At 39.5% G+C, this 19,044-nt stretch overlaps 1 protein-coding gene across 2 annotated transcripts in view; it reads right to left on the bottom strand.

The window, feature by feature from the left end:
* NFXL1 (nuclear transcription factor, X-box binding like 1) overlaps positions 1-19,044 on the bottom strand; it is an 88,439-nt gene that overhangs the window by 28,026 nt on the left and 41,369 nt on the right. For both annotated transcript variants that reach the window (XM_045018824.1, XM_045018825.1), the window contains 4 exons: positions 15,756-15,912; positions 14,589-14,680; positions 12,464-12,485; positions 4,583-4,723 (listed from right to left, as the gene is read on the bottom strand). In XM_045018824.1, the coding sequence (XP_044874759.1) occupies positions 4,583-4,723; positions 12,464-12,485; positions 14,589-14,680; positions 15,756-15,912 (412 nt within the window). The remainder of the gene's footprint in view (positions 1-4,582; positions 4,724-12,463; positions 12,486-14,588; positions 14,681-15,755; positions 15,913-19,044) is intronic.

Here is a 19,044-nt window from a genome sequence, read left to right as displayed (position 1 = left end):
TTTTGGATGCTGCCATAACACAAATAAAATCAATAATTGTGTAACATGGAATTAAAACAGGACATTCCATCCATAGGAGGCAGCATGAAAGAAGCTTGTGGGAGAAGTGGGAAAATCTATAATTAAATCTCAAATTATTGACTTGGTAGTGATAAAAATTTAGATGAACAAGGTTCCATGCAGTTGGCCTTGTAGATCTCATGGAACGAGGTGACAAGTTGGTTAGCATCACTGACAGCCTCTACCTCTTGTTCTGCACTGCTTCAAGAGTCAACTGACGAACAAGTAATGTACTACTGACTAGCATCAATTTAGCCAAGAAAGATGATGGGTTTTTATAAGTCTGCCTCACAGAAAACCCAGGGAGCATTTTTTATGTCCAATTTACAGAGAATGAAACAACCTATACTGGTAGGTGGGTTCAATGGTTCTGTTAGAATTAAGTTTTACAGGGAGTCCTCCTACCTCCTTATCCTGCTGGAGTATAAAATACACCTTTCAGAATTAAAGTTGTATTTTGTGCCCCAACTGAATGCTGCTGAAATAGCCAAATTTCTAGCATGTCCATTGTTCCACATGGGGAATTATTAGTTAAATTGGAAAAGATGGGGATCAATATGAAAATTGAAAGGTGGATAAGGAACTGGTTACAGGGGAGACTACAACAGGTCATACTGAAAGGTGAACTGTCAGGCTGGTGGAGTTCCTCAGGGATCAGTTTTGGGGCCAATCTTATTTAACCTTTTTATTACTGACCTTGGCACAAAAAGCGGGAATGTGCTAATAAAGTTTGCGGATGACACAAAGCTGGGAGGTATTGCTAACACAGAGAAGGACCGGGATATCATACAGGAAGATCTGGATGACCTTGTAAACTGGAGTAATAGTAATAGGATGAAATTTAATAGTGAAAAGTGCAAGGTCATGCATTTAGGGATTAATAACAAGAATTTATAAATTGGGGACGCATCAGTTGGAAGTAACAGAGGAGGAGAAGGACCTCGGAGTATTGGTTGATCACAGGATGACTATGAGCCGCCAATGTGATATGGCCGTTAAAAAAGCTAATGCAGTTTTAGGATGCATCAGGCGAGGTATTTCCAGCAAAGATAAGGTGTTAGTACCATTATATAAGGCACTGGTGAGACCTCATCTGGAATACTGTGTGCAGTTCTGGTCTCCCATGTTTAAGAAGGATGAATTCAAACTGGAATAGGTTCAGACATGGGCTACTGGGATGATCCGAGGAATGGAAAACCTGTTTTATGAAGGGAGACTAAGAGCTTGGCTTGTTTAGCCTAACCAAAAGAAGGTTGAGGGGGGATATGATTGCTCTTTATAAATATACCAGAGGGATTAATATTAGGGAGGGAGAGGAATTATTTAAGCTTAGTACCAATGTGGACACAAGAACAAATGGATATAAACTGGACACTAGGAAGTTTAGACTTGAAATTAGACAAAGGTTTCTAACCATTAGAGGAGTGAAGTTCTGGAACAGCCTTCCAAGGGGAGTAGTGGGGGCAAAAGACATATCTGGCTTCAAGACTAAGCTTGATAAGTTTATGGAGGGGATGGTATGATGGGATAGCCTAATTTTGGCAATTAATTTTGGCAATTGATCTTTGATTATCAGCAGGTAAGTATGCCCAGCGGTCTGTGATGGGATGTTAGATGGGTTGGGATCTGAGTAACTACAGAGAATTCTTTCCTGGGTGCTGGCTGGTGAGTCTTGCCCACATGCTCAGGGTTTAACTGATTGCCGTATTTGGGGTTGGGAAGGAATTTTCCTCCAGGGCAGAATGGCAGAGGCTCTGGAGGTTTTTCGCTTTCTTCTGCAGCATGGGGCACTGGTCACTTGCTGGAGGATTCTCTGCAGCTTGAGGTCTTCAAACCACAATTTCAGGACTTCAATAACTCAGACATAGGTTAGGGGTTTGTTATAGAAGTGGATGGGTGAGATTCTGTGTCCTGCATTGTGCAGGAGGTCTGACTAGATGATCATAATGGTCCCTTCTGACCTTAAAGTCTATGAGTCTAAAAGCCAAGATCTCTGGACTAATCACTGGATGTGAAACTCTTCTTGGTGAGCTTCCTAATTGGGGTTACGCATACTGGAATTAACAGAACCTGTATCTGAAGAGCTTGGAAAGTTGTCTTTTCATACCCATGAATGGCTCAAAGGAACTGCTGAAACAGTCAGCCCCAAAACTTAAGCCTTTGTTCTAGAACTTTACTCTGACCAAGTCAATAATCCTCTATTTGGAAGGCCCTAAAAATTGGAACTTGTTAATGTCCAAAATCGTCTTGGTTGTAACATACTTTGTGAGGAAGGAACAGATCATCTAACAAACTGAAATGTTCAATGAGAAAATTTCATGAGTGATTCCCAAATCAAGAAGGGAATGTGATACTTTGTGAACTGAGACAATCAAGATGAACCTTTGCTACACCTCAGCAAAAACATTTACATTCTTCTCCATGCAGAATGAAGGTTCCAACACCTATTCTTCCTCCAATTTTTGCAGGAGCACAGACTCTGTGACCCAGGGACCTCTGGAGCCAAATGACAGAGGGCACAGGGAGTGCTTAGAGTTTTAAGTGGATCCCCTGCATTGGATATATGCATAAAATTCACTATGGGTGGCATCTACCAAGAGCCTACTGGCGTCATAATCACTGCAAAACATATGAACAGATAATGTCTAAGGAATTATGCATCTGTACTGAAAATTATGTTCCTAAGGCATATGAGTTAAGGAAGGTCACCAGAAGGTGATAAACATGCTCCTTTCAGGTAGGAGGGAGGAGATGCTCATCTCTCCTCTCTGTCTGGTCACAGATGTATTGTCCACTTCACAACAGAGGCCTATCCACTGTCTGAGCCAAATGCCAATCAAGAGACTGTGAAGTTGACAAGAAAGAGGCAAACAGGAAAAAGCAATTAGCATAAGGGCTTCCTGTTTAAGAGTAACAGCAATGTTTAAGGGGGATATTGCTGGGGGGAGGGGATTAGAATGCACGTTATGATTTTATTTTATATGCAACCATTTATTTCCAATACTTCTACCTGCTACCATTTGGAGCTCTTCCCTTTGTTAAATGAACTTTTAAACATACTATAAACTTACTTAAGTTACACTATAAACTTAAATAAGTGCTGCAAGTTCAGCGGAGTGATGAGCTCAGTGGTAACTTGCAAACTGAGGAGTTCTGCTTCTTTGGGAGCAGCGAATCTGTGAATACTGCAAGTGTCCAGTGGACACTCCAGTGGGACACTCGGAGGGCTCAGGGGTTGAAGTGTGCCCATCACTAGCCTGCAGAGAGACAGAGTCTGTGTAGGCTGAGAGGGAAGTGTTTGTGTTGCCTGTGGCCAACAGAGTCAGAGCTGACCCACAGCAGACAAACAAGGCTTCCTCACGCTAAGAGCTGGTGGTAGCAAGTTGCTTCACAAACCTCGGTAGACCCATGAAGGACCACAGACCCTTAAATGAGATTAGGACAGACACAGTGACCTTAGTTGCCTTTACTGGCTACAATAAATTTTGTTTCCAGTCCTGCTGGATCTGATCAGGCTTTGAGTGTGCCTGTTCTGATGACTAACCTCCCTTTTTGTCCTATTAGTACAGTGGTGTTAATGGACCACATTCACCTTGAAAGGGCCCTGGTAATGTATGTTACCTACTTATGTTTAACAATCTATTCCACCTAGTATTTAGTTGTGACACTTGGAATATTTTTCCCTGACCTGAAGAACTGGTATGTGTAAGCTTTAAAATTTTGTCTCTTACCAACAGAATTTGGTCCAATAAAAGATATTACCTCACCCACCTTGTTGACTCAAAACTAGGGCAGTTCTTCATCCCTGCCCAATATTTCATTTTTGTTTCATTGTAACTCCAGCAACTACCATCTTCTAACCCCTGGTTTAATGTACTCGAAAATCAAAAACAAACAATCCTATAGTGTAGGAATTTTTTTAAAATAGTCTCCAATGGTCTCTTGATGGATCTTAACATGCAGTCTCACTACTTTTTTGTGTGTGGAAATCTCAGCTTTGTGGTTCTGCCATGTTTCTAGTGACGAGGTAGAACTGCTCTACTGTTAAAGGCTTTGCTGGCCTCCCGTACTGCAAGTTTGACTGGTGAGCAATTTCTCCCCAACAGACTATAAAGGGATCATGAACCCCCCTTACCTCACCCCTCAAGATAAACCTGGATTCCTCCCAACAACACATCAGTAGGCAACACAACCCAGGAAGGGTTGTCATATTTGATTTTGGAAGAAGTTTATAAAAATACAAAAAAGTGATACTGGAAGGAAAAAACCCACTCTACATGACTACTTAGCTTTAAAATGTTAAAACAGGAATAATACTGCTTAACATTTACAAAATAGCTAATTGACATTATCCCAATTTTAAAGATGAGGAAATGAAAACACAGAAAGGTTAAGTGACTCGCTAAAGGTCACCAAGTATGTCACTGACAGAGCTGGAAACAGAACCTATGTTTCCTGACTGCAAATCTTGTGCTCTTGAGCCAAGAACAGATGAAAGAAAAATACAACCTCTAAAACTTACCTTTTGCCTGTCAGCAATACCATTTACTTTGGTACATTTATGACATTCCTTCATGCAGGTATGATTCTGACAATCAAGCAGCCGCCCACAAAATCTTTTACATGAATAGGGGCCCGCAGAGTGACATGGTAAAGGACTCACCTAAAAGATTAAAAAAACCAAAATATGGCATTAGCTTCACCATACAGAACTTTTGATGCTTCTGAACATCTTTGACAAATAACCTTAATTAACACAGTAAAATGAAAAGTTCAATTAAGTTTATGTACTTGATTTTATATTATACCTAAGTAAATAAAAAAACTTTAACAAACCTGCTTTCTGAAAAGATAGCTGCTGAATAGCTGGAAAATAGACTTTCAGTTGCATACTGGAGACTTTCAGTATGTTTTAGTAATACTTTGCACATCTATTGTGTCCTTTATTAGATATTCTCAAAGTGCTTTACAACTGTTAAAGAATTAAGCCTCAATAACCCTACAGAGAGACAATGTATAGTGACCTCACTCAAAGTCCATTCCAGTTCTAGAATTAAGCTCCATAATCTCCCTACATATAGGATATATCATTGGATAGATCTCAAACTCTAATCTCTAAAACCAGAACTTTAAGCATATTCACTGTAACTCCATGGAGAAACAGAACACAGAAAGGTGTCCAACATCTAACAGTGCGTCAGTGGTAGAACTAGAATTTTAACTTATTCGCTCCCAGTTCCCATAATACACCATGTTCACATGCAAAATTTTGTTTGTGATGCTGTCACCCATCCATTAGGAATTGAAAATTGATAATTTCATAGAGCACTGAATACAAATTTTGTCAGACTAGGATAACTTTCAGTAACTACTTACACTTTTGCTAGACTCCAACTGGGAAGTCAGAAGATGAAAGGCTCCATATTGTTACCTATACACTGACACTTCCAAATATTTTGTGGGCCTTATGCAAAGGTCTGCCCTCACCCCATATAACTGGGATCTCTCCCCAACTCTCACATACACCTAATTTCTATAATAATTCATTTTTGTGGCTGTGTGGACTCTGGTGACAGGCCGTTCAGGGGCTGGGAAGACAGAAGATGGAACTGAAGAAAGATATCCTCAACAGGGAACCTGAGTAGTGCTCTGGCTAGAGGGTTGGTTATATGATTGTGGCATGGGACATGTGGAAGAGAAATCTAACGCTGTTATTGCCAAATTACTCCACCTCTCCATAGTATCATGCAGAAATTGAAACTCTCTATGCTGGCTGAAGCATGAGCTATCTTCCCAAATACATAGAAGTAGGCGGCTCTTCTGGGGTTTAAAAAAACAAAACGCCTTAATTAACATTTGAAGTTACTTTATTTTCTTTTCCAGTTTCACTTCTGCTTCCTGACTTCAGGCAGCTATCAGTCATTTTGCTGTGAATGTCACTGACAGATCAAAAGAGCACCTTAAAGCAAGCATTCTAGGTTAGCCTCCTGCTGCTGGAACACTATAATGACTAATACAATTAATCTCACTACCATTATCAGAAGAGCGCAGGTCAAGAAATCCATAGCTTCAAGGACATTGATGGGGTGGAGATAATAGGAAAAAAGCTGATGAGTGTGGAAGGTCAGTTCTATAAACTGATTAGGAACAAGAAAATGTGGCCTCACCATTTCCCAGTACAGATCTACCAGAAGGAGATTGCAGAGGGATAGAGCTAAGAAGAGAGGAAGTACAAAATCTTCTAAATTTGAGCAGTTCATCCCAGTCTTTTCTGCATGAAAAGTGGTTTTGATATCAGCAACAGAACAACTTAAAGACCTGCCTGCAACTGGAAAGTGGAATTAAAACCAAAGACAAAAATATAGAGGAAGTTTAAATACTAGAGATAGAGGGTTTAGGAGTGGATGGACTGTTTGTTTTTGCTTTTAAAATTAGTATTTGCTAACACTTAAATTTTAAATAGGTAATTAGGGAACTAAAACCATAATAACTGTACTTTAGGCTAAAACTGAACCACATCTAAAAAGGAGCTAGCATAAAAGAACGTACACACGTCAGATTAATATACCCATTTCATTTTTTAATTCTGATGCAATTAAAATTGAGAAAAACAAAACATTAGAACATAAAATCAGACCATAAAACCACAACAGAAGACACTACCAAAACGGCTGTACAAAAAAAGGAGAGAGTCTAGCTGTTCTTTCCATACAGAAGGATGACAGTCTGAATATCCCATTATACAGGGGGGAAAAACTGTCTAGAATACCCATAATAGAAATCACTAAACCAAAGCAAAATGAAATGCTTTTAAAATTACCTCTTAATATTTAATTACCTTAGGCAAACTAGTGAACTATGAGTATCTAGTGTTGTAGATTAAGGCAACTTTTGCCCAAGTATTGTAGTATGTGCAGTAACCTAAATGAATACCTAATCATAATATGACAATTTGGAAAAGATGACAAATTTAATCCTCTTATTTTCCAGACAGCTAAACAAATGTCTTTTAGGACAAAGATACTCATCTACTGTCTTTAAACACTGTGTCAATGTACTAGATATTTATTTCTTCAAGACTGATATAGGGACTATTCAAAATATTAATACAGCCAAGCTGATTAACAAACTAGGCCTACTTAAAAACATTATCTGAAATTTCTAAACCAAGTATGGAATGAAAATTGAAGCCTAAACCATTTAGTGCTAGGAAGTAAAATGCATTCTAAATACACAAAAAGTAAATGCTATTTGATACTCTATCTGATTAAGGCATACTTGGCTCTGTTTCCATCTGCAGCATGAAGGTTTTAATTAATGTGTCGCAGAAGAATTGACTTTGTTCAAACTTACTCATTTTCCAAAATTCAACCATCAAATGACCATAAGTCGATACATCTGTCGTTACAACTACAAGAAATGAGTTTTCACACCAATCCAAAATTCAAAGTAATCCATGAGACAAAAAACTTTCAGTTTAGATAGCAACTATGATTTGTTAGGTTATTACTTGATAATTAAAATTGGAATGCAGCCTTTCCGTTTCTATAAGCCTGAAAATGAAAAGCTATCAATTGTTCTAAAAATTATATATATACACACATACACACACACACAAATAAATAAAAGACTTTTTAAATTATGTCACTTCCTAGGGTTTAAGGGCAACACTAAGAAAAAAGTTACAGATTTATACACATTTATAGAAATTCTATTCAGTAATACTACATTGTAGCCCAAAGGGAATCTCATTTTAATCCAAGTCTTGTTGAATCATACTTCTTATGCTTATAATTTGCTACATGCATGTCATCTGGCAATAAAACTTTAATTCTGCTGTCCCAAGTGCCGGATCATTTACTAGATATATACAAAAGATACCCAAATTCTATACACCCTCCTTCCTAAAAAAAAAAAACAAAAAAAACAAAAAAGACCCCAACCAAAACAAAACACCTTCCTGAAAGGAAGAAATGCTAATACAAAACAAGCAACGCAAGGGAAAGGATCTACTACAATGTTTATAAGCACATCTAACACCTAAATAAATTAAAGTGCTCAATTCAAATCTTATATATGTAAACAAAATGAAGTCTATTTTCGATAGCATAAATATCTACTTCTTGAACTCTTCTTCTCTAGCATTTCTTACATACTTTTCTTCAGGCATTCAGTGTTAACACACAAATAAGATCCAGAGTGTTTTGGTTTTGTTTTTTTTGTTTTTTTTAAACTATCCCACTACTTGAAAAATCTCAGTAGTACAGTATAAACGATAATATAGTATAGCAACTGTTGTAATGAATTTGTAAATAGTTTCTCTGACTGGCACTGCTAAATAACCTGAGCTCCTTTTGCTGGGTAGCTGCCAATGTAGCAGCAGAATATTGCAATATACATTAAAAATGTATTTAAGATCTTAGAGAAATCCATGAAAAATATTTAATGTATGTAATATGCGCCATAAACAAACAGATTTTCCAAATAAGGGCCTCCTTCCTTCTCTTACTACCAAGCATCTAAATGTTTAGGATATTGTTCATTTGATTCAGGATACTATAAAACTCAAGCAGGAAGAAAACTGCACTCTGCTGGCTGACAAAATACACAAGTTTTATCCACAAAAGTACATAGAGTAAATGCATACAAGCCACTAGAATTTAATAAAAGACTTCCACTACCATATATTCACAACAGCTTATATCAGCATAGGGGGAAAGGAAGGTAGAAAGTTCCCTTGTGTGCTGAATGCCACTCTTACAGTAGTCAAATGATTCGGGGGCGTGTATCATGTTAACCTAGACACATTTTTCACTCCATTTTGTCTACAGTACCCAATCAGTGTAGTATTTAAGAAGCTATTTGCAGGTATCTTTAAGGAATATTCTATGGAATTACTTTTGTTTAATGAAAAATAAACTCAAAGATAAACTCTTCCCGTTGTGAAGGTGTAAATTCATGCACTCTCTCAAAATATAGATTTGAACCTAGCCATACATTCTGTTTTCCTTCCATATAGATATATAGAGGAAGATAATTACAAGACATAACTGACATCAGGTCTTTAAACGGGCTCAAATTTTGTTCATGTATCAATCCATGAAATTTTAGTGATACATCAAATCCTGACCATGATGAGAGATTGTTTTGGATTGAAATAAACTTTACTTATGATAAACCTACAAGTTTTAGCACTGAGAGTATTCCATACATGAAGATGAAAGGCTCTATATTTTGACAAAGATATGTGCTCATTACCTCCTCCCATCCATTCTTCACAGCATGCATTTATCTTACATGATAGGCATGCTGCCTGAACAGTAATCTGCTGAACCACCTCCCCCCGAATTTCACATAGGTATTCAATGGGTTACTTAGATTACTGTATGTACTGCAATAACAGTGCATTTGTTCTTACATTGTCTGCACAAGTGAACTATTATTTGTAGTAGAGAGGGAATAAAAACCCAACAAATTTCTAGTCTATCATGTCAGGTTTATCTACATAATTTATTAGATTGTGTTTAGTTACCGTATATATGTTTGGGGAAGTTTTAGTTTATGTATTTTTCTGTAGTGGGTATTTTAGAAGTCTATACACCAGCCTTTAGAAATCACGTAGTCAAAAGGGTGCAATAACATGCAGATTTCAAATATGGGCATGAAGGTTTATTTATGGCACACTTTTGGATTTCATGACAGAATACAATTCACATGACTTAGTACTATAAATTTGTCTCAAAGCCCCAAAATATCTCTAATGTGGGTGGGACAGGGGGAGGAAGGACGACACTGTCCTGAAGGGGTCTGTGCCATAAGTAGTGACATATATAGAACACATTCCTATGCAGCAATGAGATATAAAAGGGACACAAGATTGTCCCAGCCATGCAGGAAGGAAGGTAAAATGCAACAGATGTGATTTAATTAGGCGGCAATTTTATTAATATACCTCACCTGGAAAATACTCTGCAATCAGTCGTACAGCACAGGCCATCATTATTTCCCTAATCATTCCCACCTATTTGGGAGGACTGTTGTCAGCCCTCACCCATCCCAACCGGGTCCTTGCCCATTGTTGTGACCATACAACCTCCCCCGCTTCATACAAGGGTAGGAGAGGCAATAGGAAAAGGCAGTTGTCTTCCTACTGTACCAGACATTAATAGAGCCAGCCCCCTTTCCACACTTCATTAGAGGATGCCTTTCCCAAAGTCCAGTTCCAACATCAGTTTTATGAGGGAACTGGACTCCCTACCTGCACTGGACTCTTGCTACCTACTAGATTGAGACAACTGGACCTAACCTCATTACCTACCCCAGTACACACAATGGCCAATGTCCCACCTGAGCCAGCCTCTTCCAGTTGTCCTTGGCTTTGGTAACTGCCCCCTTGGCTCTCCCTGCATAGCCCAAAGGCAGCAGGGGAACTTAAAGGAGCCACAATCCCTTTTCATCCTGCTGAGTGGACAAAACCCCACTACACTGAGATCGCAATGAGTGCAGACTCATTGTAGTCTTTAAGAAATAGCTTGAAGTGGTTGAAGTAAAACAGGTAGAAAAAAGGTGTGCATACATGATGTTGAAAAGGAGACTACTCACCACAAAGAAGAAATGATTTAGATCAACTTTGTGTAATTTTTGACCTATAAATTACTGAGATCAGTAAAAATACTGATTTTGGTTACACACACTAAGTCTATCTGTACAGAAGGCAATTTCTATAAAAAAATTCTAGTATTTGTAGAAAGCACATGTGAAGTTTATATACCTTTTATCTAACTTCTGAAACTTTTCCTATTTTCACCCCACTGAAATTATGCACATACAAAACCATAAACCTAAATCCTGACACGCTCATACTTCTCAGATTTCTATAGATATGCACTAAATGACCAAGGAAAAAAAACACCAATTTTGTTTAAATTAAAGGAGACACACTGTACATATTTTTTTCATTTACACTACAGAACAATGTGCACACAAGTTTTTTGCCAATATTTACTTAGCCTTTTAAAGAGTACATACAACTTTGTAACATCTGACCTTCCATATTACTATATAACATGGCATAGTTTCTACTTCAACATTCAAAACTAATTTGTAGAAGCACTTACATGGCATCTACAACATCAAGCCAACAGTATATGGTGTACCAAAACGCAGACATTCATTTTATATAAAAACATTCCAGCATAAACTGGAAATATATTGAGGAAAGTGTGGGAGAAAAAAAAAAAAAGAGTTCTTACTTTGAGGTTGGTTGCAACATGCTAGAGGCAGCTTTACTTTCTTTAACATTTGCAAGGGGAGAGTACTTACAGGCAGTGGTTCCCCTCCCGAGGCAGGTCTCCATTTGATAAACAATTAAGGCAAGCATTTATACCTTTTGTGACATGCAGTTTTTTATCATTACTGTATTTTGTTTATACATATTCCTTCCCCCCCCCCACTTCTACAAAAGTTATATGGGAACAATGAACATTTGATTTTAAAATCTCATGGTTATTATTACATATATGTGAATTATGAATCATAATGACAGCTAAATACATTTAATATCTCGATTGTCTAATTTAAAAGGGCTCTAAATTAGAACATCACTGATATTACAAAAACTTATGACATATTAGCAAAAAGTCTACAATAAGCCTAACAAAACACCTGTTAATACTATCATTAAAATGTAGCTGTAATTTTAAATTAGCGAAACTTTATTTAGAAAAGTAATCCAAAAATCATTTACCACTTTTTATAACTGTCTCTAACTATTAAATGATTGTGAAAAATTAATTACCTTTTCCTCTAGAGTAAATGGACACAGAAAATCTCTACTTCTAGATTATAGAAGGCTGCATCAAATGACAACTTAATTGGCAGGATCTCTCATAGGAGAGACTCCACCACACTATCCAATCTTCCCAGTCTGCATCTAAATCACACAGTAGCATTACAGTTTACTGTCCCATATGCAATGCAAAGCCTCCATCCAATCTGAGGAATAGTGTAATGATGGTAGCTACTTGGACAAGAACATTTGATGGGGAGAGAGGAAACATTGCTTACATATCAGCCAAATGAAAAAAAGGGAGTGAAATACTTAATGAAACAGACAACATGCAATTAAATACACTTACTAGTCCAAGAGCACTTCACCATTATAACCTGTATAAAATGTAGTTTCAAAAGCCAAGAATTTAAACTTTGATCGAGCAATCTAAAATTCAACTGTTGTACATTTTCTAATACAGTGCTATAATACTGTCCTAATGAACAACAGCACTTAAATAAAAACACTTCATATATTTTAATGCAACAAATACTTTTTGTAAGAACTAATCAATCAAAACAAAATGATGCACACTTCATATTTTGCTTAAATGGTAATTTCTCTGTGACTCACCTCATGCTGCCCAAGACATTCCCTGCAAAGAGGAAGAAAAAACAATAAGTGAGAGAATTGCAAACAGCTGTATTCCTTAAAGCAATAAGGCATCTGAAGCAGTATCACTCTATTGCTGTGGGAAAGAATCCGTTATAAAAAAGGAGCAAAGAGTCCTGTGGCACCTTATAGACTAACAGAAGTTTTGGAACATGAGCTTTCGTGGGTGAATACCCACTTCGTCGGATGCACGTAGTGGCATGTAGTTATAAAAAAGGAAGAGCCAAATTCAGAGCCAAATGCTTAAAAACTAAGAAATGCCAGAATTACGGTTGCTTGTGCCACCTGATTTTGCCCCCCTTGTGTGTATGCACTATGTAATCACATACTATTTTTTTCCCCACTGTAACCCTGCCTCATTAAGCATAGAGGATGGAGCCGCTCTAGGTAAAAAATCATACTTGTATAGAGAAGACGGCTGTTGTCTGTAGGACCCTGCCTCATTTGTTGCAGATGCTTGAAAGTGAGTAATGAAAGAGGCAGGAGACTACAGGAAGACAAAGGAAGGTTTCATTGTAAAGGAAGTTAAATGCTGCCCTGGATAAATGGATTCTATCCTGGCCTCTGTCACATATCTGATTGGGCTCCCCACCACCAAAATGCTATGAAGGAAATCCCAGCCTCTGGATCCCTGTGTGTTTTAAACTTCCTGGGTCTCAAAGTTACAGCACTGTTTCCTCCCTTCATCCCTGTGGCACATTTCCTGCACACTAATTCTCAGTCTGCTACTCTTTACTGGAAATGGAGTCCCTCAGCCTACCTGCCTTAGGCCCCAGGACCATGCTAGCCCCCCAAGATACACCAACAGCTTGAAAACATACTCTCCAGGAATCCCACCAAATGCACAAGCCTTCTGGGTTAGTTTAACTCTCGCTGGAGGCATATTGTAGTTGTATGTTAAATGCTTCACACTTTGCACAAAGACTTGCACAGTATTTGCTCTTTAATTACTCAGATTAAAAATATATGGATTTTTAAAAAATCAACTACATGCATTTCCCTTCACTCTAGCTCACTCTTTCCTTGGGAGTTTTTTGGGGACCACCTGCATTGGTGGTCCTCCAGTCCCCGTGCCTTAGTCAGAGCCTGCAGTAGCTTCCATCATCTTGCACTAGTAAAAATGGCTGAAGAGAACCCTGAAGAGAGCAGTTCCTGTATTTTTATAAACTTCCTGTCCGTCAGGTGATTCTCAGGATCAGACTCACCAGGTAACCCTGCCAGGTAACTTCCAGATTACATCTCCCACAATAAACCAATTCCTGATGGGGATATAGTGTATTGTTTAGGGCTATTCCTTTTCAATGGAAGGGCACTTCAGATGTAATGACTTTCTATTGTCAATCCTGTCCCACTACCTTGTTGGAATTTCAGTCCAACATGGAAGTAAATAGACAATAGAGAAGGACAAAAGAGAATGTACATTAAAAATGAAGTAAAAAAATACATACAGAAAGTTCATAATTTCACACAGAATTAGAATTTATCTGTACTATCTTTTAAGTCATCAGAGCCTCTGCAACAGAGTTCCTATGTGATTCTAGTCAAGTCATTTAAACCAGACTTTTCAGAGGTGGTCTCTAATTCCTCATTTTGTGGGCAACTGACACAAGACACTGGATTCTGATTTGCAGAAGTGCCGGGCATTCACAGCTGCAAGTGAAGTCAATGGGAGCTGTCCTTTGAGCATGAAGTGCTATATAATGTTATGTACTCTGAAATATAAAGTCCTACGTATCTCAAATGGAGCACCCAAATTAGTGGATATTTTTGATCTCTCTGTGCCCAATCTGTAAAATATTATTTTAACATAGCTCTGTGCATTTGTTTATACAGATTTTAAAATCAGGCACTTATTTTACTCTTCCTATCCATCCCTTTGTGCATCGAGCAGACCATTCCAGGATGCTACCCATTGGCCACTGAAAGAAATTCCCTGCCTTACGTTTCCACCAAAAATGTAAGTCAGACAAGCTGCATCAGTACAAATCCTTGTAAAATTCAGAAGCACAAAAAGTGATGCCTTCAAACATATTATATAGCAATGTAAAATCTGATACAATTTCCAAGCAAAACTTTTTATACTTACGTTGGTATAGGAACCTGACACGGGGGGCAAGGTAATGCAGTTTGAATAAAAGCTGGCTCAGATGGCTGTTCCCAGGGACCAGCAGGTTGATGCTGAGAGCAAAACAAATACATTGCTGTGTTTATATTACAGACGCTCCCCGGGTTACGCAAACCCGACTTACGCAAACCCACACTTACAGAAAAAGTTCCGTAAGTTCCGTGAACGTTTGGGGTCTTTTTTGGCATAACTGTCGGGTATACGTCCCTGACTTATGCAAAATTCCACTTACACAAGGCATTCTGGAACGGAACGCCTTGCATAAGTTGGGGAGCCTCTGTATATAAAATAAACTGTGGTGACAACTGGAGCCATCTGTTTAGCTATAAATATCCATAATGCCTGGTAAGATCTTAGTTCTAACAGGTCTATTTTCCCTCAACTGAAGAAATTCTATTACTAGAACTAAGACATGAATACAGTACATGCTTGTATAATCATTTCATTTTCTGGCATGGCTGAGAATAGGGGACTGAAAGCCAAGTGGCTTTATAATACCACAAGTCATGATTTCATTTCCTTACTGTTTAACTTGAGGACAAGGACAAGTCAAAAATTAGTTTAATATTTAGAATGTTTTTACAACACAGGAAAGGCAAGTAAAATTAACAATACAATCTCACCTGCTCAAGATACTCTACTCGAGGAGTATAATTACTTTGAAGTTCTTACTATACTTTGCACGTGAAGTTTAAGGTCTGAAAACTTCAATGTACAGTTTCCTATTTTGCTTCCTAATATGATAGTTTAACAAGTACCTGCAAGCTAACCATCAATTTGAATAGAGGCAAATAAAAATTAAGTTGACTGCTGATATTAAAAACAAACAAGATATTAAATAAAATTGTTAACGAAAACAAACAACATGGGGGAAGAGGAAAGAAAAGGAAGACTCTTAATTTACCTGTGGAGTATCAATTATGGCCAGGATAAAAAGCAATTAGATTTTAAACAAGGCAACTACAAGCAGTACCTTAATTTCTCAGTTAAGCATCATGCAGCATATCTATCCCTAATTATTTACTCCTAGTAGCTATACTTTCCGACAAAATCAAGGACAGAAATGTTCCTTATTCTTCTTGTTAAGCAGAGTGCTAGTACGTAACACATTTCTGGCTATTGTCTTACCAAGCCAGTTTGCTTCACAAGAGCTTCATCATGGCAAGAAGCAGGACACAAGTGACTGCACTTTAACACTTTCTGGCAGGACTGACGACATGCAGGACAAGGGCCAAAGTGACAATTGTGTTTCTCTTGGCTGGGGTGATGGCAGGTTGGTGGCCGACTGAAGTAGAAAACCAAGAACAAATACAATATGAAACATGTAACTGCAGTCATAAGGTATATGCATTAATACAATCATAAATTAGGGAGCACGATTTACTGTATTTAATAACTTTAAATAAAACCCATCAGTTTTATATTTAGCAGTACTTTGATATGGCTATATAAAGCTATACACACATGTATTTCACTAACTCAAAATGACCTTAACACAAAATGTCTGATTTGCCCATACTAGAGCAAACCACTGGTCCATCAAATTCATTAGCCACTTCAGGGGAAAGGTAAAAAAAGAAAATGTACTTAGTCAGTTATAAAAAACCTATGTATTAGGGAAATGCATTCCTTCACCTTACACCTTGAGCATGATTCAAAATTTACACTGAGCTTAGTAATCATTAAATTATCCAGCAATAATATTTGACTCTGGCCCCCGTGGCAGTGAATTCCACAGACCAACAAAACACTGCAGGGAAATAGGTCTTCCCACATATGTTCCAAGATGCACTAACCACTGTATAACATCCATACCCAGACAGACAGTCCAGCACATACAGTGTTTTCCATCTCCACTTATTAGGAAGCAAAGAGGTAAAGAATCTAACGAGACCCCAGTTTGTCCACTACGTTCTTATATGGCCTCAAACTGTATGGAAGCCAAGCATCTCACAAAAACAAAAAAAAACCCTGATGATTCATGAGTTCACCTCACAATCACTGGGAAGAATGATCTCCAACAGACATGGAGGGTCTACAGGAAATGAGAGCCAGGAACTGAATGCAGATTTCAATGGTCACTCAAGTACTCTAATCACCAATCTTCCTCTGCCTTCCACTCCAATTTAGATGCTGTCTACTCCTCACATTTTTGCAAACCAGCCTTTTGCTTTCATGGTTTCCCCATCTTCTTCTCAGGACAACCTGCACCCAAAAGAAGAGACTTCAACAGCACCACCACCTCCTCTGCTGCCTACCGATGTAAGCAGCCCTACTGAGATCAGGCTGGCTCAGCTTCCACCTTTGCTTTAAGTGGAAAGTCAAATTTGGCACTTCTCCGGGGCTTCAGCCACCTCTTCTCAGGACAGCTGAATGAGATATTAACTTGAAAGTGTTGTGCTCTTCTTGGGCACTTTCACTAGTACTCTCTCTCTCCAACCCTGCAGGCCCTCATGAATCATCAAAAAATTAAGATTTTCTGAATAAGAGAGCCATTCAATCAGTTGCCATAGGCAATCGAGATAGGTCAGCTCAGTATTTTACTTTCATTACTCTCTAAAGCACAGGAATATGAGGTTTTGCAGTTGCTTCCTGAACTTATGCAAATGAAAGGTTTGGATGGAAGCCTTAGGTCTCCTTGCCTATCTGTTTCACAGGAAAGATTCTATTGCTCAGCTGACCTTCAGGATACCTATCTTCATGTCCCACCTGGGCCAATGGAATGCTCTCCACTTCGCTCTTGACAAACACTACCATTGTGTCTGTCACTCTTCAGTCTGTTCTATATAGGTTTTTTACATCATCCTCTTCCCTGTAGCACTTAAGCATTTTCCAGTAGTGCACTATATCAGGGGTCCCCAACCCCCGGGCCGCGGACCGGTACCGGTCTGCGGCTGTTAGGAACCGGGCCGCGAACCTACCCCTAGCACATCAAGCGGCGTGTCTCCGGCAGGGCCCCTGAGCCCCGCCCCCTCAGAGCCACGTGGTGAGGGGGCGGGGCTGCGAGCTCCGGGCTGAGCTCAGCTGCCTCCGCTCGGCGTGGAGCTCCCAGCCCTGCCCCCTCCCCACGCGGCTCTGAGCGGGACGGAGCTCAGGCCCCGCCGGGGACACGCTGCAGCTGTCGGGCGAGGCGCTGAGGCTCCGGGTGAGGAGGGAGCCGGGGGTAAGAGGCTGGGGCCAGCGGGATTGGCTAAGGGGCAGGGAGTCCTGGGGACAGTCAGGGCACAGAGAGGGGGCGGAGGTTGGGGGGCGGTCAGGGGGCAGGGAATGGGGGGGTTGGATTGTGGGTGTTTGGGGGGGGGTCTGTCAGGACTCAGCGAGGGGGTGATAGGGGTTGGGGCAGTCAGGGGACAGGGAGCAGGGGTGGGGTCCCAGGGTTGTGGGGGTCTCTGGGGGATGGTGAGGGGACAAGGAGCAGGATGGGTCGGGGATTCTGAGGGGGGTAGGCAGTCGGGGAGGGCAGGAAGTGGGTGGGGGTCAGATAGGGGGCAGGGCTCCCACTAATTCTGCATTATGGTCAGTTGTATAATTATTTCATTATATATTACAATAATAATAGAAATAAAAGTACAAAAATAAATGTAATGCGCTTGAATCGTCCCAAAACCATCCCACAGGTCCGCAGAAAATTTTTTTCTACGAAACCGGTCCCTGGTGCCAAAAAGGTAGGGGACCGCTGCACTATATGACTGACTAACATCTGTCACATTCCAGAGTAGCAGCTGTGTTAGTCTGTATCCACAAAAATAACAGGAGTACTTGTGGCACTTTAGATACTAAAATTTATTTCAGCATAAGCTTTTGTGGGCTACAGCTCACTTCTTCCGATGCAAGGAATGGAACACACAGACAGAAGATATTTATACATACAGAGAACATGAAAAGGTGGAAGTACCCATACCAACTAAAAGGCCAATCAATTGAGATTAAGGTTTTTTTCCTCCTGCTGCTGCTAGCTCATCTCAATTGATTGGCTTCTTAGTTGGTATGGATACTTCCACCTTTTCATGTTCTCTATCTGTCACATGTGGTTTGTTCTCAATCCTCAGTTTTTCATCCATCCCCATGGAGCTTCACAAGAACCTGGCAATTCTAATGGCCAATTTTGATCAGGATGGGATATACTTGTTTCCCCCTCTCAAAGGCATCCTGATCAGAGCCCTGTTGAAGTGGTCATGGGCCAAGGTTCTGTAGTACCATGCAACCCAGGGCTTCCTAATAATTCAGGACAATTCACATTTGCTTCTTTCATGCTCTTCTGATCCTGGACAGTAGAGTGGCAAATGAACACATTTCTCCAGTAGGCTTTAGGGCTCTACTGAAAAGACCCAAGACATGAAATAACCTGGTCAAAGCCTCTGTCTTCTGAACCACTTTGTAGCCTGTGGTGAGCTACAACCTGGGTTTATTTTCAGCA

This window comes from Mauremys mutica, chromosome 5, assembly GCF_020497125.1.
Source record: "Mauremys mutica isolate MM-2020 ecotype Southern chromosome 5, ASM2049712v1, whole genome shotgun sequence".
Lineage (NCBI taxonomy): Eukaryota > Metazoa > Chordata > Testudines > Geoemydidae > Mauremys > Mauremys mutica.
This window is presented reverse-complemented; position numbering and strand designations above follow the sequence as displayed.